Source organism: Suricata suricatta, chromosome 15 (assembly GCF_006229205.1).
Source record: "Suricata suricatta isolate VVHF042 chromosome 15, meerkat_22Aug2017_6uvM2_HiC, whole genome shotgun sequence".
NCBI classification, from domain to species: Eukaryota; Metazoa; Chordata; class Mammalia; order Carnivora; family Herpestidae; genus Suricata; species Suricata suricatta.
In genome coordinates this window covers 51023978-51050266 of record NC_043714.1, presented here as the reverse complement: position 1 = coordinate 51050266, position 26289 = coordinate 51023978, and the positions used below count along the sequence as shown (strand labels likewise).

General features: G+C 43.9%; 1 protein-coding gene across 4 annotated transcripts in view; it reads left to right on the top strand.

Moving 5' to 3' along the window:
• The window catches only part of SYBU (syntabulin), a 107697-nt gene that overhangs the window by 65976 nt on the left and 15432 nt on the right, over positions 1–26289 (top strand). The window contains exon 1 of one of the 4 annotated variants that reach the window (XM_029923683.1): positions 8403–8520. The exons of the other annotated variants lie outside the window; for them this stretch is intronic. Within the exon in view, the coding sequence (XP_029779543.1) occupies positions 8493–8520 (28 nt within the window). The 5' untranslated portion in view covers positions 8403–8492. Of the gene's footprint in view, positions 1–8402; positions 8521–26289 lie in introns of those variants that run through there. 4 annotated transcript variants of the gene reach the window in all.

The following is a 26289-nucleotide window of genomic DNA, read 5'->3' as shown; positions in this document are numbered from 1 at the left end:
AGAAATGAAGGCGTTCCGGCTGGGGGCTCTGATGAATCGGCCGTCGTAGCAGTCCTTCTCCCAGGTGCTCCTCTCAAGTTTGGTTTGCAGAAAAAAGAGAGGGAAACAAACCACAAGAGACCCATAAGGATAGAGAACAAACAGGGTCTATGTAAGGAGGTGGGCGGGGGATGAGCCAGAGAGGTGATGAGCACTTGTCATAGTGAGCGCTGGGTGTTGTAAGTGCGGAATCACAAAATTCTACTTCTGAAACCATTACTGCACTGTAGGTTAACTAACTAAAATGTTTTTAAAAGTAAATTCATTTTTTAAAAAAGAAAAAAACATTTTATTTGCAGTTTTACTGATGAGATGTTTTACTCAGAAAGGCAAGGCCTAATTGGATTCAATGACATTCCTGGGCCTCCTTTAATGCTGGATTTACTAATTGGTCTATCTTAGCCCAAGAAAGGAAAAGACCTGGTGTCATTATTTTACAAAAAGTAATACTAAATCCTTCCTCCACAAAGCTTGATAGAGAGCTGGGGAAACAATTACACGATTTAAACAAATAACTGGAAGACAAGAAAAGAGAAAAAAAACCCCTGCTGATTGAGGAGACAGATAAAGAGCAAATGGTTAGGGTCACTATAAGTTAAAAGAAATCCACATTTAGAAGCTGAAATGTTGGAAGCTGCATTTGAAAGTTGTCACTGTGCTCATCAGCGTTCAGACTAAGGCAGTATTCCCTGGTCATCTGACACCCCGGGTTATGGAAATTGGAGACCTGGCCAGATGAACTCTAATAACCTCACAACAATAACAGAGGCTTGGTTCCTTTAAAAAGGCTATTTCCCACCTTCAGAGGCAGATGCTGGAAAACTCAGAAGACACCAAATAGGTTCGGGAGGAATCAGCACTGGTCCCCTCTGCAGAGAGAGGCTCTTTCTCACACCGCTGATGGCTGTAGATGTCCCCGAGTTGATCACTAGCATGCCTTCATTTCAAAGTCAGTTCTGTGAAATAAAGGAGAGCTAGCCGCCTTATCTGGGGGCGGCCATCCTGATAATAACTTGAGCTGCCTGGAGGGGGTTGGGAGCTTGAGTGTGTCAATGTGCACAGTTGCTCCCTAGGGAATAGCTTGACTTGTCCGGGGGGTGAGGGGGGAGAAAGTTGTGCCTCGGGGTTGGGAGCACTTTATAGCCACTAGACCCCGGTGTTCAATGTACTAGGTTCAATGTTTCATGCCACCACTCTATCACTGTGTGTTCTTCAGCTACTTGTTATCTTCCTAAAGCCTTGTACTCAGCATCTGTAAAATGAGTTCTTTCAAAGATTCAATAGGCGAATGAATGTAAAGTGCTCAACATTGGACCTGCCATAAAATAATTCTCAAGTGCATGTTCATAGTGGTCATTTGTAGCTACAATAGGTGTCACAAATTCCGTGCACATTACTTTACAAGAAAAATCTTTAAAACTCTCACCATACATGGGCTCCTGGGTGGCTTAGTTGGTTAGGCATCCGATTTCGGCCCAGGTTGTGATCTGGCGCTTGTGGGTTTGAGCCCCACATCTGGCTCTGTGCTGACAGCTCAGAGCCTGGAGCCTGCTTCAGATTCTGTGTCTCCCTCTCTCTCTCTGCCCCTCCCCTGCTTGTGCTTTGTCTGTCTCTCTCTCGCAAAAATAAATAAACATTAAAAAAAAATAAGCCTCTTACCACACAGAGCTTGTGTTTACTTGAAACACCACTCTAGCGTGTCACGGGATCCTAGTTTACATAAAATGGGAGCAGTGTTTGTCACAGGAAAACACTGACAACAGTGTGAACTGACAGCTGCTGCCTTGACAATGAGGAAGGAGATGAGAAAATATGAAAGAGCAGACAAAAGACCACTAAAAAGCACAGTGGCCTCTTAAATGTAAGTGCTTCATAGCACTTTGTGCAGTAATTTATGTTGTAGAAACAGACTGAGTCATTGTGATGGGTGAGTTGGCAGGAAAGGATGTGTGTGAGGGCAGAAAAATGTCCTAAGCATTTTAGAAATATTTTCATAGAGTGGAAAAAATTAAAATTTTAGTGCTAAAAGATTTTGGTTCTATGGAAACTTCCAGCATTCTTGGCAAGGCGTTATTTTTCTAACAGTTTACAGTTACAATCAAAGGTCTTGCAGCAGGAAGGCTGAGATCTATTTTAGATACTGAAAACCTTATGAAAATATCTGGAAGGATATATTAGATGGAACTGTGGGCATGGGTAACACTCTAAAATTGGATTTAAAAATTTTTTAGCTACGGATGCCTGGCTGGCGCTGTCGGTAGAGCATGCGACTCTTGATCTTAGGGTTGTGAGTTTGAGCCCAACATTGGGTGGAGTGATTACTTAAAAAATTAAATTAGTTTTAAAAACCACTTTAGAGAGTACTTAAATTACTTTAAAAAAACTGTGGAGCGAGGCACCTGGGTGACTCGACTGAGTGTCTAACTCTTGATTTTGGCTCGGGTCATGATCTCAGGGTTGTGGGATCAAGCCCCACATCCAGCTCTGTGCATTCTCTCTCTCTCTCTCTCTCTCTCTCTCTGTCTCTCTCTCACTCACTCTCTCTCAACACCTGGATGGCTCAATCCATTAAACAACAGACTTCAGCTCAGGTCATGATCTCACGGTTCATAAGTTCGAGCCCCACATTGGGTGAGCTCAAGCCCCATCTTGGTTGAGCCCTGTTTCTCTCTCTGGCTCTTGGCTCCTTGTGAGATTCTTTCTTTCTCCCTCTTTCTTCTGCCTCTCTCCCCGACTCTCTATCTTTCTAAATAAATAAATAATTCTTTTAAAAAAAACTGTTGAGGGGCGCCTGGGTGGCTCAGTCGGTTAAGCATCCGGCTTCGGCTCAGGTCATGATCTCACGGTTCGTGGGTTTAAGCCCCACGTCAGGCTCTGGGCTGACAGCTAGCTCAGAGCCTGGAGCCTGCTTTGGACTCTGTCTCTCTCTCTCTCTCTCTCTCTCTCTCTCTCTCTCTGTCTGTCTCTGACCCTCCCCTGCTCACACTGTCTCTGTCTCTCAAAAATAAATTAAAAAAAAAAACTGTTGGATTGCAATATATTCCTCTAAAAAATTTTTTTAGCTAACATTTATCAAGCACTGACTATATCCCAAGCAAAATTCCAAGGGCATTATTCATTTAATCCTAACATCAGTGCAAAAAAGGGATATCGTTATCCCCTGTTACAGATGGAGAAACTGAGGCACAGTAAAGTTAAGTAACTTATCCAAGGTCACACAGCTTGTGAGTAGACTGAAACAGGGCAGTCTTGCTGCGAGCTCTTAGCCATTGCTCTGGTTGTAAGGTCTGCCTTCAAAGGAATAATTTTAATTGCAATAACAGAGTGTGACAATTGAGAAAAAGTGTTGAATAAGACAGAAATTATTTTTCTATAATGTCTGTAAAGCCCTAAAAATTCTTACTAATTTTTATAAATTAGCTGATATAGTCCATATGTAGATTATGCTGGTCATTGCCAGTAACAAAACCAACGAACCTCAATGTAACTTCGATAAAGTCCACAGAAATGGACACATAGGGCTGTTTGGGTGCAGATCAGTCAACTGTGAGGAAAGTTAAGGTCTTCTGTGCTCTTCACTTAATCATAAACCAGTCCTTTCCTACTTGTCAGAATGTTTATGGTGCTGCCCTGCATATCCTGAATACTTTCCTAAGCGGCAGAGATCATTAGACTTTGTCAACTTAAACAAAAGCTTTTGCCTTTATACTGCAATGAGCCTCTGAACCGTTCTCTCACCCTGAGAGCAAGAATGCTCACCCAGGAGACAGCAGAGAATGTGTGGTGGTGGACTAGTGTGCGATCTGTCACTTCTCTCCAGCAGACACCAGACCAGTAACATCAAGCTGAAATGTGATGAGTGGACGGAAGTGTTTATCTTTTTGCAAAGTTATATATTCACTCTCATGCCTTTCTCCCATCTGTGCTTTTGAGGATGCACCCAGTCAAGGTAATGGTGCCAAATGGCCCGTACATGGTGTTCCCCTAAGAATTAGTGAATTCTAATCCCCTTCTTCCCAAAGGTGACTGCCATCCAAATCCTGGGTCTGCTCGCAAGTATAGTGTTGTAGCCCAGTTTGGGGGGCTGCCAAATGCTCACTGAGTGCTCTAATGTGTTGAGAACGAAGCATTATTGGTCTCCCATACAGAGCAGATGTTCCAGCAGACCACACACTCACTCTTAAATGTATTTATCGACTGCCAATGGAAGAGGAGTAAACCTGGAAACTTCTACATAAACGTGGGAACCAAGAGTTATAAATCATGCAGATCTGTGCTTTAGATTAGACCTTTGTTTTTGTACTAATTGAGGGGAGTTTATTGAAGAGACGGTCTGTGGCAGAGGTGGCAGCATAATTAAAGGGATCCGATGAGGTATGGTGAAATACTTGGCCTTGGCAACAGCTTGGAGCCATTTCTACATCCCGAAGGGTGGAGAAGAGGGCAGAGTTACTCAGAACCCAGAGGGAAAGCACTCTAAGGCTACGTGTGGAGCAATTGGCTGTACGATTTGGTGTAGGAATGAAACCCCTGATAGAGAAGAGACAGACAGTTAAGTACCCTGATCTCTGTGTCTCCTTTGTTGGTGTAATTTGTTGTGTGGCATTTTGGTGCACAGCAGGGTTATAGACAAAATGTTATATGTTGAGGGGCACTTGGGTAGCTCAGTTGGTTTAGCGTTCAACACTTGGTTTTGGGTCAGGTCTTGATCTCACAACTTTGTGGGTTCAAGCCCTGCATTAGGCTCTGTGCTAGCAGCATGGAGTCTGATTGAGATTCTCTTTCTCTGTGCCTCCCCCATTTGTGCTGTCTCTGTCTCCCATAAAATAAATAAATAAACCTTATTTTTAAAAAAGAGGAAAAAAGTTATATGTTGAGCCACATAGTAGTTTGCTTGGGTAATTCACTGTGATAACATTTCCCACCACCTAACCTTATATCTGATAGCAGCCAAGGATGCAGGCCATGGTTTGAGTGAGGTAAGGCTTCAGGAACCTGGCTGCATGTACTTGGAAGTGCACGGACTAGAATATTCATGGCATAGCAGAGTGCGAGGTTCATGTCAGAGTCTAAAGGAAAGGAAACGATCCCGCACTTCACATGGAAGAGGTTTCTGCTAACCCTCGGTTTGAATCCTGGCTATACATTGACCAGCTTTCATTCAGCTAATAATGATTAAGGATTTAGTCTGTGCTGATTCCATTGTTCTAGGCATTAAGGACAGAGGGAAGAAACAGGCAGGATGCCTGTTCTCTCGTGGAGTCTGCCTTTAACGTGAGGTGATGGCGGATACACAAGCAAGCAAACCAGATGAGTTCAGACAGTGACAAGCCAAGCAACGTAATCTGTATAGACAGTGACTGGGGATGAGGCAAGGGAGTGTCCAGGGAGACGGCCTTTGAGCTGAGAACTTAGCCGTATCCCCTTCATATTTAGGGAGGGGGAGGTGGGGGTCAGGCAGTGAGTTGGGAAGGGAAGAGAGTGGCGTCAGGTGAGGTCTGTATTGTTTAATCACTGGGAAGTCATTGGAGGGTTTTGAGAAGAAAGACAGAATTTAGGATAAAATTTAAGATCCTTCTGACTACTCTGTAGAGCTTGGATCATCGACTACTCTGTAGAGCTTGGATCATCAAGACGGGAAACCGGAAGAAGAGACGCTTGTTTAGACAGCTTAGCCTAGGAAGGACTGTGGGAACAGAAAGATAAGGGATGCTGTGTATATTGCAGAATCGAAGTTCTCCCATTTCCCTAATGCGAATTAAAAATTTTTATTTCATTTGCTAGCTCAAGTAAATCTTTGAAGATCTGAATGGAAAAGTCCGTTTCTGATGGGTTTAAAAAAATTTTAGTTAAATATACTTATTTATACTGTATTATTAATTTAGAAAAATTGATTTTTTAAATTAACAGTTAATGTAAGATTTTTATTCAGTTTTTCTGATCCCTAGAGCTACTTTTCAACTCCTCTTACTTTTCTAGAACACATCATTTTCACTTCTACCCGATTTATTTGATACGTGTCTGGTGCTCTCATTGGACATTTTCTTTAAGCCTATAAGTACTATGAGGGTATCAGTTAAGTTATTGTAAAAAAGAGGTTATAAATACAAGGATTAAATATAAAGATTAAAATATAGAGGTTAAGGGGTGCCTGGGTGGCTCAGTCGGTTGAGCGTCCGGCTTCGGCTCAGGTCATGATCTCACAGTTTGTGGGTTTGAGCCCCATGTTGGGCTCTGTGCTGACAGCTAGCTTAGAGCCTGGAGCCTGCTTCAAATTCTGTGTCTCCCCCTCTCTCTCTGACCCTCCCCTGCTCATGCTGTCTCTCTCTGTCTCTCAAAAATAAATTTAAAAAAAACATTAAAAATATTTTAAAAAGTAAAATAAAATACAGAGGTTAAAACCAGACAGAAGTTTATGTGTCTCTTGCTAAGCAAAACCTAGGTACTGGGGTGATCCAGGCTGATAGGCAGCCATGTCAGATTCTCTGTCATCCGCTAGGCAGGGGGAGGCAGAAAGGGACCAGGGGGCACTCAGTCATTTTAAGGTCAGGACACAGAAGTCCTTTCCAATTATCTCCCAGGACACTTGGTCAGACAGGCTCCTGTTACTATGGAAAAGGAGGAAAATGGAGGTAGAGAACCTGCAGGCTGTCACAATAGCCACTGTGCAGCATGAGGACAGCTGAGCTTTCTGTTTCCCTGCAGATTTATACAAATATCCTTCATTATTCAAAGCTATTTGGTTCTTGAGTTCAGTTAGCAAGGGATAGGAGTTTCCGTGATCTCCACAATTTAACCATTGACTGTATTGCTACCTAAAAAATTTCTTTTAAAGGCTGGGGGGAAATCACAGGAATAATGACAAAATCCGCTTTTTCATTTCTTCGCCTCCTTATTTTAAACAATCCCATCAGTCGACCTCCATAGGCAGCCCAAACTAGCACTGATTGAGGTCAGTTCAGACTGATGTCTTTTTCAAACAGCACTTTTTGTCCAGAGAAGGTAATTATGAGCAAGAGCTCTATAATAAGAGGCCCTAGAAAGACTCTACTATACAGGGTTTCTTCTTTTCTGAGAGGTAATTGTGGGAGGAGGGTGACCTCACCTTATACTTAGACGCTGAAGAGGGTGAGCAGGCCGCTTGCAGACCCATGGAGGAAGGGAAGTTAGTGGGCAGAAGAGTTTCTCGTGTAACAGAAAGCAAGTCTTCTCTTTTTCTTTAGAATATAGAGGAGTAATTAATACGTAGCTTCTGCGGGTTGCTGTGAGAATCGTAAAATGTGTCGGGTACATATATTTAGCAGAGCATATGCATGCAACCCAGCCCTGAGCGCTCCACATGCACATCCCGTATCTTTGCAAAAATCATTGTTCATATCTGGCAGCAAGTTGTGTTTGTAGCGATGGTATCTGCGGGCATGCTGTATGTGTCCAATACATTTATTGAACTTACTGAATTATCACTGTCCTCTTTGCTATTAAATCAGAAATGAGGAAAATTCACAAAGAGCACAGCTTTAGAGGCAAACATGTAGATCATGTATCTTCGTAAAAACCAATGTCAGTATTTGGCAGGAAGCTGCGTTTGTAGTGATGGTGTTTGCCTGGTACACAGTATGTGCTCAATAAACGACCTCTCATTATTGTCATTAAATAAGAAATGGCGAAAGTTGACAAATAGCACAGTATTAAGGCATTGGAATGTCCACTCACCATCTCCTCTGCATTGGTCTGGTTTTATCACAGATGCCTCTTTTGTAAGAATTATTTTGATATAATGGAGGGCGTTGGTGAAAGCTTTAATAAATATGTCTACTCTAGGCAAACGCTTTTGGAAGGACTATGCTGAGGGTTGTCCCAGGGAGCCCTCCATTCCCTTTTCTCCCTTCAGAACAACGGATCTCTCCTATTCCTCTCTCTTGGGCAGCTCTGTGAAGTGCCTTGCATATTTAAATAGCTGGAATTCATGGAGTACAACAAGCATTTTTTCCCAAAGCTTCACATGCTTGCCATTAAATTTAGGAATGTGTGGGGTTTCGATGTAATTTCTTCCTTGTCCATTGGGATACAGTCATTGTAGAAAGACTAAGTGTTTTGTTCCAAACCTGTCAAAGGATTAGCCATGACTAGTGTAGGCATTTCCTTCTATTTGACAATTTGGTATTTCTTTAAATGCTTTGTGTCCATTCATGAGGGCGATGGTTTCATTTGAAATGCTGCAGTCACCAGGGAGAAGCTCCTCTTCCCTGATAGGCCAGCCATCTCTCTGCCTCCTGTTGCTATGGTGCCCAGCCGAGGAACTTCCTTGCCCCACACATGGAGGAGGCTCTGTCTCCATGGATACCCCACTCTAAGACTGTACTCCACGGAGAGATGAGCTGCTCACACTGTATTTCTGCACCAGACATACCCCAGCCTGTGGCGGGAGGCTGTTTGCAGAGGCAGTGTTTGCCATGAAAGTCTACGGAGCTTACCTTCTAAGTAAGTAGTATTAGTCACAGTAAGTATTTGGAGCACAGAGGATATGCTCTTTGTGTGTGTCTGTGTGTGTAAAGTTAGTTGTGGTAGGCTAAAAACGTAGTCTAAAAGCAGATTTTCAACTCTGCCTCTCAGATATTCTGAATGCAGAGTCTATAACTAAACTTTTAAAAATACACACATACATTGTTTTAAATACCCCTTGTCATCTGTGAGTCTCTTCGTGCAATGTGAAGATTGACCATAGATGTTTACATATTAGAGCGCTCTTCTAAGTCTGAGCATTGCGCACTGCATTTGTAAATGCAAAGCCTGGCCTTGCCCAGTGGTGCGCTCTGGGAATCGTTGGGCACAACCACAATTAATGCTAATTGGCACTGCGCACAGTTGCAGTGGGCCTCTGTGTAGGCTGAGACGCAGTGTGTTTGTTATCGAGAGAGCTTGCTCACATGCTCGCGTCTGCCAGTTCATGGAAATTATTCAGAGCACATTTCTGACCAGTTTTAATTTACTTTTCTCACGTGGCATCCAGGGGAAACTCTGAAACTCTGTGTACATGGAATTGAGATATGGAAAAGTTTTCCTATTGTGTTTTATTCTTTATTGACTGATTTGATCTAACACCTCCTCTTTACTCTCCATTCCAAGAGCATAAGGGTTGGGCTTGCAATGTTGTAAAACACATGAGTCATCTTAAAGTGATTTTCATCTGGTGGGCAAATGATTAACGCCTGTGGTGTTAAAATTAATTACTAGAAACAAAGGAAGCCTATACATATGGTAAGCCCAAGTGTAGTGCAATAACTTTAAAATTGTGTAAAATTTAGATTTTTAGACCATCCACGGTAGATGGCATCCAGCAGCTCTAAACAAAAAGCAGAACACGTGTTATACTGCTATAAGAGAATTTCATGTTTAATCACATAAAAGAGTGAGCACAGAATATCATGCCAGATTGTAAATGTCTCATAGTTTCTGTACTCATGACTGACAACTGTTGGTCGTGGCTCAATTTTTGTTGCCCAAAGTGGTGAAAAGGCATCACCCTTTGAGAGTGTGTGACAAGTCTCCATTGGACTTTGTCACCGAGGTCAAGCTTTAGATCATTGCCTTAATATTTTGTAAATATAATTTCCATCTGGCAAAGGAACAGCAGACAGAAAAGGGGGCATGAAGAACTCTTTTGTGATCATGCTTTTGGAGACATGGAAACAATGTCAATGACATTCTTCCAGTGTTTTTCAGCTGATTGGTAGCACAGAGCCTCATTTCTCCATCTCGAGCTGTCTGTCCCCATCTCTTCAAACCAGCATAACATGGGATTTTTATCGACCTCAAAATATGTGAACCCCCTCTCTAAAACTGTTTCCTCATCGGTATAGTGGAACAATAGTAGGACCTATGATATAAGGTTGCTTTGAAAATTCAGTGACCTCATCAGTGGCATACAGTAATTATTAGCTGTTGTATTACGAATACTGAGTATCATCATCACCATTTTTGTGATGCCATTTAGTCAAAGGAGGCTGGAGCTCAGAGTTTGCACAATTCTTTGGTTCGGTTCCCCTAAGCCTATCAAATTTTCTATCAAAAACTTAATAAAACCCAACTATGTGCTTGGTATTCTGATGGAAATGGTGGCATTCAATGTACAAGATAATGTACCTAACAAAATGTGAGATAGAGAATAGTCTTCTCTCTTCCAGTTGTGATCCTTTCTCTTTTCCTTCCAGTGTGTGCTTTTCTCTTTTGGTTAAATGGCGAAACATGCATATAACAAAATGTTTGCCTGCTCGTTTTGTTACCGCTAGTGGGCATTCAGTGTTCTGCAATGGATTTGTAAGATAAAAGGGGCTAGGCCATGGCATAAGTTGTTAATATTTGTAATAAATTAAAAATGTGACAGTTAAAAATCTAGATTCAAAGTTGAAATTCACTTCCCTTCCTGAAAGGATTTCCGTTCAGAGTGCAGTTAATGACATACTTTGAAAAGAGAACGGTTTCATTAAGTTGAAAGTTTGGGGGGGGTGATGGGAGAGGCAGAGACGGGAAGATTGATTAATCTGTATAAAAATAGGCCCCATGCTGGGACTTTTCCTTTTGCACTAATCTTGTGTGACATCTGAGCCAAAAAAAAGCGTACATATAAAACCAATGCCCCACGCACAGAGCCTGCTGGTGTTGATTTTAAAAACGCATGAGGAGTTGACCCAGATTACATTTTATAGCTTTATTTTTATTTTTATGTCATTTTCATTTTCCATGTCTTCTTTCTGGCATATCCTCTCTTTCCATCTGTTTGCCCTGGAAAGAACGTGGCATGTGGAACAGGGACCATACCCATCCACTTGAGCGGAAAAAAGGGGAAGACATTTGTACAATATGATTTAAAATGAGCTCTCCGGAGTTTGGGAACTTGGGAATCAACATATGCCCAAATACGTAGTTACATATATTATGCTAAACATGACTGCATATGCAGTATCGCTCAGATAATTGAGCCGGAATAAACCCTCTGTGGTAGTGTTTCAAAGCAAACGTTAAATCCTTAGCAACATCCCCACCAGCATGGTGACCTTGTATCTGTACGATGCTGGTCTGTGACCAAAATAATGCCCCACTTTCTTTTCCATTGTTAGCCGCCACAAGTCAGGTGCTCCGATGATGCCCAGTGTGTGGAGTGTTCGGTAGGCACCTGGCGCCGCAGGCCTGAGCTGTGGGTCACGTCCTTGGCCTCTGAGGAGCGTTTTGGGCTTGAAGATCTGCTCACTGAACCTTTTTCCAGCAGAGGGATTTGTGGCATGCCTCCTTGCCTTGTGTGGCGGCAACATTATTCAGGGAAACTGGATCTTCCTGAGCCTTTGGCTTCTTGTCCTAACCCCTGTGGCTGAGATAGGAAGGCGCGGCAAGCCTCTGCCGGGAAGATCTGATTGCTGCCGCACGGTCGGCGGGTCTCGGCGGGCCTGGCTGTTCTTGAGAGAGGGAGCTGTGCCTGAACCTGATCCTGCCTGACATCCAGCGCTTTTCCCCTCCGTTATTAGAAGAGAAGGATCCAGGCCATAGGCTGAAGCTCTAGGACATACAGAGCGATGAGTTAGGGTCTGTTAGTGGTGCCCTGCTGTCGTATCCCGCCAAGCCGGACTTGTCAGGGACGGGAAAGGGGTTTTGTCTGTATGAAGTTGGGGCATTCTTGAATTTTGGATGGGATTCTCCGGCTTAGCCTTTCTTTCCTTCCTTCACTCTTTAGTCTCGGCCACCACTTAACAGAACTGAACCTGTGATGCTACTCATTTGTTTTTTCAAAAGTAGTTATTGATGAGCCAGGGAGTGAACCAGAAACTGGGATGTAACCGTCAACACGAGGCTCCCTGTAACATGTGTCACCCATACTGGGAAGTACAGGGTCCTGTGAGTGCAGAGAGGGCCATAGCACCCAGACTTAGGGAGTCTGGAAAGCATCCCAGGGGAAGTAATTGCTGAACTGACACTTAGAAAGGGTTAAACCATGTGTTTAAGTGTACAAACATTTGGGTATCTGAACTTCACAAGCCATTGTTGTGAATTTAAATACTATGTACTCCCTTAGGGTTTTTATTTGAAGTTCATTTATTTAATTTGAGAGGGGGGTAGAAGAGAGGCAGAGAGAGAGGGAGATAGAATCCCAAGTAGGCTCCACGCTGACTGCGCAGAACACGACATGGAGCTCAGTCCCATAAACCCCAGGATCAGGACCTGAGCTGAAACCAAGACTCAGACACTCAACCTACTCAACCACCCAGGCGCCCCTCTCTCTTAGAGTTTTTAAAAAGTTCTGTTGTTTGGTTACAGTGTTATATTTAATAATTCTTCTTTAGATGGCTCTTCTGCTGGGGTGTGAGCCTCTCTAGGACATGGCCTATGTTTTCTTCTTCCTTCCTTCCTTCCTTCCTTCCCCTCCTTCCTTTCCCTCCTTCCTTCCTTCCTTCCTCCCTTTCTTTCTTTCCTTATCATTTTCATCTTTTATTTTAAATTTATTTAGCTGCTTCCCTGTTTTTTAACCTTAATGTATAAAATGTAATGCGTAATAAGAATATAGATAACATACATGTAAGCTGTTCACTGTAATAACAAAGTAAATATTTGTGACTCACCTTCCGCTCGTAGAATTTCCACTCCCAAAGCTGCCCACCTGATTTCCCAGATCCGATTATCTGGACCCCCTGACAGGTGGCCACTATATTGAAATGAGTATTTTGTACTGCCTTGCACTTTAAAACCAATCTTACCATTTTAACTAAGTATGTGTCCCTAAGAATATGTTGGAAGACAAAAGTAAGATTTAAAAGTCATGTTGTCTTTGCCTTTATGCTCTCCATACTTAGCACAGTGCCTAGAGCTTAGTAGGTCCTCTCAGATATTTGTGAATGAACAGAGGCACCTCAGAGCCTGGAGGATATTTGTGTGGTGGTATATGTCAAGGAGATATTGGAATTCGGGTTCAGTGAGCTTGTTTTTTTGAGCCTTGTTAGTTTTGCCTCTTGGCTTGCTTATAGTCTACAGAAAACATCACATACTATTTAATTCTTTGGGGATATTTTCAAACTACCATTCCCTACCTATCGGTTTCACAACCCTACAGTTATTCTCCTGCGGTCCCGAAGACAGTAGCCTCAGTACTTTTGTGACTGTCTGCTTTGCTTTTCCATTCCATTTTGATTTTTCAAAGAACCCTGAGGGGTGAGAAGGAAAGGGGTGGAGAGAAGAGAGAACACTGAGTACACTTGAATTTAAAAGTTAACTTGTGGAGGGCTGGGGGTGGGGAAGAAGAGCAGAGCAAGCAAAGCGTTGGCCTGGGAACGTGTGCTCCATGCCAGATGGCACTTTGAGTCGAGATCCTGGGGAAGGTTCCATTAAACAAGTCCATGGAAATTCAGAGCATTATTTGTGTGTGGAGCCTAAGCTAATTGTGAGTGTGCTTCTAATTTTTAAGTTCTATAAACCACCTAAGAATCAGAGCACTTTTTCAGGGGGACATTCAAAAGCATTTTTTCAGAAGCTGGAGAATGAGGTAATTTTTAGTTGGTAAACAGTGGTGTGCGGTGAAATGCTGGGGCTTGTCACTGGGAGCGGAGCCCATCGGCTTTGCAGAATGCCTGGTCTCCCTGCCCAGCCTGCACAGGGCTCTGCAGGGTCACAGTGGGAGGGCCACCTCTGAGGCGGAGGGTGGAGCCCCTCCCTGGCCGAGTTAGACCTTGAACCAGCCTCTCTGGGTGGAGTGTGGGAGCTTTCCCACCTGCTCTGCACCTGCTCTCCTCAAAGCCAGGCCCCTGATCCAGAATTCTCTCTGTTGTGCTGCCAGGCCTTCTCCTGGAAACATTTCCACGTGACCGTATTACTCCCTCTCACCGATTCTCACTTTAGCTCCTTGAACACATGTCTGAATTAAAACAAACCCTTCTAGGCCTTCCGTTTCTCCATTTGCTTTTGTCCCAACACTCTGTATAGATGCCAGAAATGGTCAGAATTTACCCAGTTTGTTTGTTTTATTCTACTGGCATTTGTGCTTGCAAAAAAAAAAAAAAGATATTTGCACTAAAGATGTATTACAGGGCGCTAGATTAAATCTAGCATTGATCTTGGAGCATCCCAATCCATTCTGATTAGATTATTTAATTTTTCACACAGTCCTCAGGCAATATAAGAGCCATTTTTCCCCTTTCGTTTGGTTGAGAAAGTTCCTGTTTGCTTTGTTTTTCCACTCTGATCGAGCAGAAAACATACATATCTTGTTCAATTGTTCTTTTATGTAAGTGGCGTTGCAGTCAAGCATGCAACAGCGGGTGAGGAGATTTGTTAATGTTTCACTTACTTTCTGCTTTTCCTGTTTTAAATTCTTTTATTCACCTGGAGTTTTATTTATTTATTTATTTATTTATTTTTGAGAGACAGAGAGAGCACAAGCAGGGGAGGGTCAGAAAGAGAGGGAGACACAGAATCTGAAGACAGGCTCCAGGCTCTGAGCTAGCTGTCAGCACAGAGCCTGATGCAGGGCTCAAACCCACGAACTGTGAGATCATGACCTGAACCGAAGTCAGATGCTCAACCGACAGAGCCACCCAGGTGCCCCTGTTCACCTGGAGTTTTAAATGACGTTGAACCAATGCAGCTAATTTTCTGAATGTAAGAACTAGTTTGCGAACTGGGAAGGGTCTCCGCTGTCAGGGCTCTCCCATGTTCCCCCTAGGACCTACCCACTAACTGTCGTAGTCATCTGCCTGCCTTCCAGCCTCCAGTGTCTTCCCCCGATATTGCTGCCACAATATCTGCATAAAACATCACTATGTTCATATCACCACTCCACCCAAAATTCCCCCTCGCTCCCTCTTGCCTTCTGAGCAAACGCCTGAGCTCTTCAGCTCCAGGACAACTCACCTCTGTGGCTGCTTTATCTCACCTGATCAATGTACTCCAGCCAAACAGGGGAATCCCATACATTCTGAATATTCCCTGGGTTTTCCTTCCTCCATGCTCCAGGGCAGGCCGTCTCTTTCACCTGAGGCCTGTCGCTTTCTGCACCCCTACACTTGTTCCCGTTCTGCCCAGTGTTCAAGGCCCGTCCTAAGTGGCATCCATGACATGTCACCTCACCCGTTCCCCTGACCTGGCTGGAAGCATTTCTTCTTACTCTGTCTTCCCTCGGGGCCTCTCGGTTCTGTATTGCACTCATCTTGTCCTCTCACTTGCTAGTTGTTTGTGTGGCCCTGGAATTCTCCTTCTCCGGGCTCCCCTCCCCAACCTCCACTCCCAAAGCCTTATCATGTGCAAGGTTTATTGCATATTTGAAATAGACTAAATTGAAGTTATCATCTTGGTTTCCAGTTCTTATATCTTTTTGAATTCTGGTCTCAAGGTTCCAAGCAGAGAGGGTGGAAAAGAAAACAGATTCTGTAGTCAGACAACCGGGTCTGCTGTTTAGGTAACTCATGGCTTGGGGCAAATCTCATCCCACTCAGAACCTCCATTTCCGCATCTACAACCTGAGTGTTTTTGAGACGAAGAATGAAAGGAAATGGCAGACGTGGAGTTTCTATCACAGTCAGCTTTTAGTTCACAGCAGCTGGTAACATTAGTATCTGACTGTCCTTCCTTGAATGGGTTATCCCTTCAAGGCCTGTGTCATCTGTAGTCTGCCGTCAACATCATACCTTTCCTGTTTTCATGCATGTCACTGATAAAGCATGTTAAGTAGGTTAAGGTCAAGGGCAGAGTTAGATGACACATCACTGGAGATTTCCCTCGAGGTTGACCCACAACCCATTAGTCAACGTCCTTTGGGTACTGGAAGGTGCCATCACCCAGTGCACATGTCTGCCTTCTTCGGAAGACTGTCCTAAGTGTTTGAATAAATGTCTACTGGATTCCACAATGTGATTTCTGTGGCAACCTGCAGGCCTAATTTCGTCAGAAAGGGAAGTGAGAACTGTGTTTCATATCTGGTTCTTCGTGAACACTTGCTGATTCCTACTTGCCTCTACGGTTTTACTGCAGGTCAACACCCAAATTGGCAGTTTATGATTTTCAGAATTTATCTTTTTCTCTGCTTTGAATACCTGTATAGTTTTTGTTTATCTTCAGCCTGTTCCTTCTCTTCCTTTGTGATTTCTCAAAAATTAGTGAGGGGGAGGGGGCAGCACCTGGGTGACTCAGTCGGTAAAGCTCTGACTTCGGCTGAGGTCATGATTTCACAGTTCATGGGTTTGAGCCTCACATCAGCTCTCTGCTGTCAACGTGGTACCTCCTTCAGATCCTCTGGCCACCTCTCTCTCTGTCCCTCCCCTGATTACTCTCTCTCTCACTCTCTCAAAAATAAATAAACATTTAAAGAATAGTGGTGTTATTTCAGTCAGATCTATAAGTTCTTCCAGTACCGTTTCCCCCTCATTCAATAAATATTTTTCGGAGCCCACTGTACATGCCAGGCCCTGTGCTTGGCCCTGGGGAGACAGGGATGAATAAGACAGAGGTCTTCCTAGGCTGCATGATTTTTTCAGGCCAAGTTTTGAACCAAAAACTTGACTTTTAAGAGATTTTGGCATATGGGTTGGAGATAGGAGTGGAGGGAATATTTATCCTAATTGTAAATAATAGTAGTCTGTCAATCCAACTGAAGGGAGAGAAAGAGGAAGGTAACTCAGAGAGCCTTTCCAGGAGCCATTGCTGAGTGCTGAGGGTGGAGAACCTTTAAATCTGTCCAGGCAACAGCACCTACTGTGTGCTAACGGCTGCACTACACATGGGCCACAGTGATGAACAACAGCCTTCAGGGGCGCATGGGTGGCTCAGTCGATTAAGCGGCCAAGTGGCCGACTTCAGCTCAGGTCATGATCTCATGGTTCATGGGTTTGAGCCCCGCATTGGGCTCTGAGCTGACAGCTTGGAGCCTGAAGCCTGCTTCAGATTCTGTGTCTCTCTCTCTTTCTGCCCCTCCCCTACTCATGCTCTGTTTCTCTCTGTCTCATAATAAATAAACATTAAAAAAATTGTTTTAAGCCTTCAAGGAGGGCCAACTGGGTTAGTTAAGCCTCTGACTCTTGATTTCAGCTCAGATCATGATCTCACAGTTCATGGGGTGGAGCCCTGCATCAAGTCCTCCTCGAGCTCTGCTCTGACAGCACGGAGCCTGCTTGGGATTCTCTCCCTCCTCTCTCTCTGCCCCTCCCCCTACCTCTCAAATAAATAAATAAACGTTGAAAAAAAAAAGTGCCAAGGAGCTGATGACATGCTGGGAAATTGTAAGCAGGCATTGTAGTGCAGTGTGATAAATGCTTCTTAAATTCCGGGTAGGGTGAGAGCATGAAGGAGGGGCCCTTCCTGAAGGTTAGAAGGCCAGAGACCTGAATAACAGGTAGTAGTTAGCCAGGCCCAGAGGGACAGGAAAATAACCCAGGTAGAGGGAACAGCCTGTGTGGAAGCTGGGAGCCTACGGAGTGCTGGGCTGCCTGCGGGAACTGGTGGTGGTTGCACCGGCCACGGTGCAGTGGCGGCCAAGGAGGTTGTAAAGGGCTTGTAAATCATGCATTTGGACTTGATCTTAAGGACGTGAGGTGCCAGTAGAGGGTTTCAACAGAGGAGTCACCTAATGAGATTTATACTCTGGGACCACGTAGGAGATGGAGTGTTCAGGGCCACCACGAGCCGTTGGGACGTAGTGTGTGGCTGTTTCAGTAATTCTGGCCGAGAAATGCTGATGGTCTGGGGTGGAGCATTCCGGATGGGAAGAAGCAGACAGAGTGCAGAGTCACTAAACAGACAGATAGGAGCAGGTGGCTGGCAGTTAAATATTAAAAACAAGAGCCATTGATGATAGTGGTTTTCAAACTTGAGTGTGTGAAAGATCACGTGAACAGTTACTAAAAATGTGGATTTATGGGAGTCAGTGTGTATTTTTAGCAAACAGTGTAGGTGACATGGATGCGGATGGTTCTCAGACCACACCATGGAGAACCTCTTTCTATTAGATGTTTTAAAATGACATGGCTTCTTTTAAGTGTATTCATAGTATGTTCACTTTTCATTTAGGAATGAAGATTCAATCCCGTTATCTCTGTTGAAAATGCGTGAATGGCTCAGCCCCTAGGGTTAATGTGCTAAAAAAAAAACAAAAAAAGGCTGTCTTCTTGCTGCTGTTTGCTCCAAAAGGTATGCAGAGCCAGAGTGGCCATAATCTTGTTAAAACCCCTGCTGCAGATTGTAAATGAATTTTCAAAGGTTTCAGCATGCCCTTTGCAAGAGCGAGCAAACAGACATTTACGGGAAAAACAATATTTCCCCAACCCTTGGACTTCCATGCAGGCGTGCATTCTTAGTGTTTAAGGCATATTTTGATGCACTTTTTATTGTGACTTTCTCAAGCCAATATACCTTGTTTCAAATCCCAGCTTCACCATTTATGAGCTGTGTCCTTAAGGACAGCTGTCTGTCCTTAAATTCTCACAATGATCCCATCAAATAGGCTGCTTGATCCGTTTTTGGAGTGAGGAAGCTGAGATGTGGAGAGAGTAAGTGATTGCCTGCGGTCACATTGTCATTCAATAAAGGATCAGATATTTGAACTCGGACCATCCAAAGCTAGACACCGCTCTTATCTACCGGTCTTAGGTCTGTCTTGTCAGTTAAGTGAAGAATGGTTAGTAACACGCAGATTTATGACAAGTTAATTAAGAAAGGGGCTCCTCTTGAATGTGAAATGTGTAGAAATGGATTACCGACCTGAATCCTGTGGTGGACAGCTCTATTTTAAATCACAGTCCAGCCTGTGCTCCGCTTCCCAGAGGCAGCCCTTCCGGAGCTATGCCAGCGGTCTTGGAGGGGACTCCCGTCAGGGTCTCTGAGAGCAGGGCTTCTCCAGCTTGAGGGTTCAGCTACCTTAACGACTTGTTAACACTGAGATTACTGGGTCCCACCCCTGGCCTCAGTAGGTCTGGGATGTGGTCTGAAAATGGGCATTTCTAACAAGGTCCCAGGTGCCACTCTGCTGATTGGGGACCAAACTTTGAGAACCACCATCTCTGAGGAATAAGAAGATGATTGTAGTGAATTCAGGAGCAGAGGATGGTTAAAAATCTACCGTATGATTGCCTGACCCGCTCCACAGACCTGGTTATTTAACTTCACAAAGACACTTGGAAGTGACAAACCGTCGACTCTGAAGTGGAGATGGTTAGATGTAAATCAAAATATAAAAAACTTTACTTTATCTTTAACATTTCCAAAGCAGGGAGGTTGCTTTCTGATGTAGAAACTTTTACACAGTCTCTTCCCCTTCTCCAAAACAGCGGGGCCTGGTTAAAACCCACATAATTCCCTTACCTGTGACTCAAAACCAGTGTTTGGCATTAGAGGTAGGCAGTTTGCCAAGTTCTGGGCTGTGTTAAGACAGCACCATTGAGCAAGGATTTTGTCCCTCCGTGAGGTTATCATAGTCTAGTAACTCTGGGGGGCTTCTCATGGTCATGGGCTGGTCTTATTGATGAGACTAAGGGGCAAGGTCATGGAGTAACCTAAGCAAAACCCAAGATGACATCATGTAATCTCTGATCTTTTAAGGCTTCTCAGGGTCAGAATGACCCAAGATTGAAGGATCATCTCAGGCATGTTGGATCTTAAAATTGGGATAGGGGAAGGTAGACATTTTAGTTTTACTTTAACTGTCGATTCTCCGTGGCAGTGAGAGGGAAAAGTATGGAAAGACAGATGATCCGCAGATTTTTCTTTTCATCTGTGGGATGTATTACATAAAAGTGGATTTGCTCTTTGGGTTTTTTCCTTAGGGAGACTCGTGCCTCTGGAAATACACATAGTTATTTATCAGTATGGAAACTGGCTAGATGAGTAACTGGAATAAACCCAGTTCATTTTCTCATCATCAGGAGAACGAAGAAATAAATGATGGTATGAGTCATATAATGGAATATTACATACCAGTCAAATGCACTGCAGATAGATATATGGAAAATCTTAGCAATATGATTTCAAATGAAAATTGTCCCCAAAGATTATAAATACATGGTAGTCTGTCGTGAAAGTGAAAGATAGGCAAGGCAGAGAACAAAAAAGAATCTGCTTTTTCGGAATACTGATAGATGTGATAATTCTTTGTAAAAATGAAAGGAAGGAAATGGTGAACAGGGTGTAGGATGAGGAGGTAGATACAAGTTAGCGTGGATGTTTTAGTTTTTGTGATGGATGGTGGTTTCTCATTGATTATTTATGTGAAATATAAAGAAAATAAAAACATAAATATAATAAATAAATACTAAAATAAACATAAATACTGGTTCATATAAACAAGTCAGCAAAGAAATAAAATAAAGATAGCCTTGCATGGACCAATGATGAGAGGGTGCCAAGATCCAAGAAGTCTGATTAATCCAGTTCTGCACATCGGTGACTCGTTTTTAAAAGAGGAGGAGGAGTGAGGAAATAGATTTCTAGGTTGCAACGAAAATAGTGAAATATCACTCTGCAGGCCATTCTTGGTTCCCACACAGCACTGTGGCCTGAAGGCTTCGCCCCTTTCTCCCACCTCTCCTGTCATTTGGTCCATTTGGTTCTTTATAAATGAAGGTCACTGAGGGAGGGTATGAGTAGGCCACCGAAGATCACCAGCAGAGTCATTCAGACAAGACCACGGCTATCAGATCACTGGGGTAGGAAAAACATGTGGTTCCTTTTCTCTGATGTCTACCTCCTGAAGAAAGGTAACATGTCTACTTTTTTCTCAGAGAAGCAAAGGTAGAGATTTTAGAAAATGAAAAAGACCATGTCCAGTATGAGAAGCTTGTTAACAGACACAAATCTGGGGGCCTGTGTCTCACGAGGATGTTAATGAACTTGCCTCTCAATTGCCTTTTTTGCCTCATTTCCTTGCTATTGCTTTCCCTCCAGTGCTACTTCCCTCGGATGCTGTTCCCTTCACCCTGCAGGACTGTCTCCACGGCTCCCCGTGCTACGGGCTTGATTGGTCACGGGGAGTTTTGAAAGCTAGCTAGTTCAGTGAGCCTCTTCCAGGGAATCTTAGTTTTTCCAGTAGGAAATGGTATTTCTCTTTGTTGACCTCTTTTAGAACCTAAGTTGAGCTCCCTCCTGAGGCATTTGCCTCTGACACCAGGATCCGTGTCTCAGCCTGACATTTCCTAGGTGCACCAAGAGCTGTGGGCATTCAGATATGAGCTAATGACATCCCGCCTCTATGGAGATGGTGCCTCCCACCATGCCTGTGACCCACACCCTCTAGGAGAAGGTTCACTAGTTGGTTCTCTCTTGTTCCCTGTGCTTCAGGCTCTCATGTGAAATTGGAGAGGTCAGCCGATGGAGCCCAGATCTGAGGATTCACTTGTGGATTTATAATCTAAATGGAGGAGGAGGAATCCTTCCCACTCCCTCTCGGAACCATCTTCCATGTGTTTATTTTCGTGCTGATTTTGGTTTGCTCCTCACACCTCACATGACAGCCTCACTTCACTCCTGGTTCCTGCTCCAAGTCCCTTCCCCTGATTTTGGTCTTATAGGGTGTTGGGAGCAAGATATGGTTCAGGGCAGGTAATCATTAGAAGAAAAATAAAAATAAGGGCAGTATTTTAAAGTGAGTGCCAGGCAATATTTTTTCATATATTAACTTACCTAATCTTTTCAACAATGCTATGAGATAGTTGCTGTTGTCTTTTTTTTTTCATAGAAGAAAGTGATGCACAGAGAGGTACATGCCTTTGCCAAGGTCACACAGCTAGTAATGAAACTACTAAACCATATCACTTCATAAAAAGCAGAGAGAAACAACTGCACAGAGATTGAAAATGCAAGAGAGAAACGGAGAAGGGGATACGTCATTCATGAACCAAGAGGAAAGGACATTAAGATGTTAGACGTGGAGCATGACTGGTGCTGACAAGGTCGTGATGTGACTCTGGCAGACTGTTCCAGCGCAGGGAAGGGGAAGCTCAGTGCTGCCGAGAAAGTCAAGGGAGTGGGCTGAGATCCAGAGGCAACTTCAGTGTAGATGTGGATTGTGGCACCCCTGGAGGTGAGGCCCCAGTCACAGGAGGGCGGGGCCTGCAGAACATGAACTGTGTGGTGTGACCTGGTATCTGTCTGTCACCCGGGGTGGCAAGAATAGAGGGAGGCAGTCAAGGCTGTTAGATTTGAGAGTCTTTTTTAAAAATTTTTATTAAAGTTTATTTTTTTATTTTGAGAAAGACAGAGTGTGCGTGGGGGAGGGGAAGAAAGAGAGGGAGACAGAATCCAAACGAAGCAGGCTCCAGGCTCTGAGCTGTCACACAGAACCCAACCCAGAGCTCAAACTCACAAACTGTTGAGATCATGACCTGAGCTAAAGTCTGAAGCTTAACTGATTGAACCCCCCAAGCACCCCAGGCGCCCCTAGATCTTAAAGAGAGTTAAGTGCTTGCTTACGACAAAAGTGAAGTTTAAAAAAAAAAAAACAGAACAGAATGAAACACTGTGATTTAGAGTGTTGTTGCAGGTCACTGCCGTGATTAGTAAATTCTGTCATCTCTTAGCAAGTGGGTGTTTTTGTTCCATTCATGGTCTCGAACTGCCTGCTGACAACACCACTTCATCGAGAGCAGAAAATGAGGTGACTTCAAATAAGAGCACCGTCCTCTCCCTTTCTCTGACATGCTGGACTTAAAGTCACAGACCTCAGTCCTAGCCCTGCCCTGACTTCTGTCCGTCAGCATTTTCTCTCGCCCAGGCCTCCTCCCTCCGCTGCTACCTCCCTCTGTAGTGACTCCCTACCCTGCTCCCCCCCAGGCCCCTCCAGGCTGCTTTTCCCCCCGGACTGAGGTGTTCCTGCCAAGGCAGACACCTCCTTTTGGTAAACACTGGATAAACACTTCTCCTTAAACAGAAGCAGCAGGCTCTCCAGCTAGCTTTTTTAAAGGGGCAGAAAGTCCGTTCAGTTTTGTGAATTTGACAAGAAGTTAAAGATAAGGAACATGCAAGAGTCTGGAAAATTCTTCAGGGAGGATTTGCTTTCGTTATTACCAGGCTCCCAAAATAATCAGTTAGGATGAAAGCCCTTCCTGGCCACAACGGATATAACCCTTCCCAGACCTGTTCAGTGGAAGGCCGTGGGGGACGGTTGCCCTGAGCTCACCTGCCGACGGGTTCGTGTCCGACGCTGATTCAGCGTGGAAGATGACGTGTTGACTATGCGGTTTGTTCGGTGCCTTTCAGCGTGTCAGCCTCGGCCGCGTCGGCCACACTGAAGGCAGCAAGTTAGGGCTGAAGGGATAACCCAGATGGAGAGTTTGCCAGATTGTGAAGTTATTCTCTCTGCTGAATGGTATTTGACACCCCCAGCTCGAAGCTGGGCAGTCCTTCCTCTTTCAAATGAAATTATGAAGACTTCAAATCATGGACCAACTGCTAACTACCCCACCAGCTTTGCGAACCAACATGTGTACGCGTGAGTTTGGCTGGACCTGGACCAGGTTTTGAATGTGTGCCTTCTCTCTGCCCCTGTCTCCCCTTCCCACCCTCTACAGATGGATTTAGCCCAGGAAGGTGCTTCCGGGGAGCTGTGAGGGCTCAAGCCGCTCTGGAAGTTAGACCCTTCTCTTCTGGGCACTTTGTCTTTGAATCAGCTCCTCCTGTTGGCAGCTAGTCCACCTTGACTTCTGCTCACTTACCTTCAACTTCCCATTGAAGAAAGTCTTTGCAGTCTGACTGCACCTGGAGAGAGAGTTCGTGTGCTCTTTGTCTTTGGAGCTCTCCTCTTCAGTGTGGTCTATGACCACCGGCTGCACAGTCGTCTGACATATATTGAAAGTGCAGATTCCTGGATTCCCTCCAGACCTGAACTGGATTACCCAGAAATCTACACTATTATTCAGCTTTCCAATGACCGTTAGGTACAGTAAGGTTTAGGAATCAGTGCATTATTAATAACAATTATCAAATGAATATTTACAAGCCTGTCAAGCATGTCCCATGCATTTCAGCTTTCATTTATTTCAACTTCACAACAACCTTGCAAGATAGGAACTGCTATCTATCTAGAGCAGGGCCTGACACATAACACATGGGAGATGCTCAATAAATTTTTGTCAAATAAATTAATCTATTTGTATATACACACACATACATATACTTGTACATATATATGTATACATACATAATAGATACATACACATGGAAAGTCAGGCTGTTATAGTGCCTTCTTTAGGTAGCGCTTGTTGGTGTGTGACTTTGCAGGCTGGTGCCTCCTTCTGGTGATGCTGGGTAGTGCATGGAAGTGGCGATAGAGGATCCCAGAGACATCTGATTGGCCTTGGATTGAGCTGATGGATCTCTTGTCTCGCGGTCTCTGCTTGGCCATCTCTGGTAAATTAAAAGGGCACATATTTACTTATGACTAATGAAGAGCACAGGCCCAGGGAAGCGGGGTGGTCATTCACAAAACCCAACAGTACGTGTTGTCCTTCCTGTAGTTTACTCAGGTTGGTCAATACATAGACTTAATTTTCCCTGGGGGTGAAGCCAGGGAGACTAGATGTATTTATCCTGAGTTCCTGTCAGAAATGTTCACTTCCTCCTGCTTCTTGAACTTTCTTTACACCCTCTATGTTTATCACTTCTTTCATCCACCATCTTGGTCAGCAGGTGTATTTGCTGTATTTCTGCCAAGACAAGTGGCTGAGCCAGCCCCAGATAAGGGGGTGAACAGGTGGCGCTGTCTGCGACCCTCCTGGGCCTCCTTTCTCATGCTCCTTCCCTCCCTTTCTCCGACCTGAAAGCTACCAGGCTCAGGGGACTGGCCTCTGGCGAGAAGAGCTCAGTAAACCAATGTGCGTTTTCCTGGGGGCTTCCTGAAGGCAGGGTTCTAACTTGGGAGCAACTCTAGAGATTTTTGGAGGAGACGATAGGGAGTTTGTTTTAGGACCGCAGATTTTTTTAGACATACTCTGTTATACATGCACACGCATACACACACATAGTAAAAAATAGAAACATATTCTCCACTGACAAATGGCTAAAGGAAAACCACCTTTTATGAAGAGTGATTACAAAAATATTTGACTTAAAAGGGGGCCTGGGTGGCTCAGTAGGTTAAGTGTCCAGCTTCAGCTCAGGTTATGATCTCGTGGTTCATGAGTTCGAACCCCTCATCGGGCTCCGTGCTGACAGCTCAGAACCTGGAGCCTGCTTCGGATTCTGTGTGTGTATCTCTCTCTCTGCCCCTCCCCTGCTCACGCTCTGTCTCTGTCTTTCAAAAATAAAGATTAAATAAATAAATACAAACGTTTGACTTAAGTAGGAGAAGGCATTTCCTATTGTGGGGCTTTTTAAGGGAAAGATGTTTAAAAAGCTCTCTCCTGGTCTTCAAGCCACTGTTCCAGTAGTTCCAACTAGAAATAATAATAGCTAACATATACGGAGTGCTTGCCATGTGCCAAGCACTGTTCTAACTTCTCTGTATGCTTCACCTAATTCCTGCAATCCTTTAACAATACTTACTATTAATATCTTCATCTCCATTTCACAGATGACACATCTAAGTCAGAGAGAGGGTGAATGATTTGCTTAAGGCTTTACAGAGTTAGGAGAAGAGGCATTATTCAAACCCAAGTGACTGCACTCCAGGGCCCTCTTAATACTATAATAAATGGTGTGACTGCTTTTATGATAAAATGCTTTTTCTTTAGAAAAAATTAGATTTTTTCAAAGGAAAAGTAAATTGTCCAAAACTGTAATGCCTCCGACTTTTTTGAAGAGTGATTGCACATGGTTAGAACAGCCAAATAGCTCAGAAAGATATAAAATGAAAATAAGAGTCTTTTTAGATCCCCACAGTCCCATTCCCAAGAGACACCACTATTAACTGATCTTTTTTATCCCTCAATAAAAATGTTCTATGCATGTAGCCAGTTATGTATTATTCCAAGATTTGTTTATGAAAAGCAGGTATGCCACACTCACTATTCTGCTTCTTGGTTTTCTTCTCTCTTTTTTTCTTAAAGTTTATTTATTTATTTTGAGAGAGAAAGAGAATGTGGGAAAGGCAGAGAGAGGGGGAAAGAGAGAAACCCAAGTAGGCTCCGTGCTGTCAGTGTGGAGCCAGACCCGTCCTTGAACCCACCAACCAGGAGATCATGACCTGAGCCAAAACCAAAAGTCAGACAATTAATCAACTAAGCCACCCAGGTGCCCCTCTATCTTGTTTTTCTTATCTAGCAACTGGTCTTCGAGATGTTTCCACTGTGGGACACA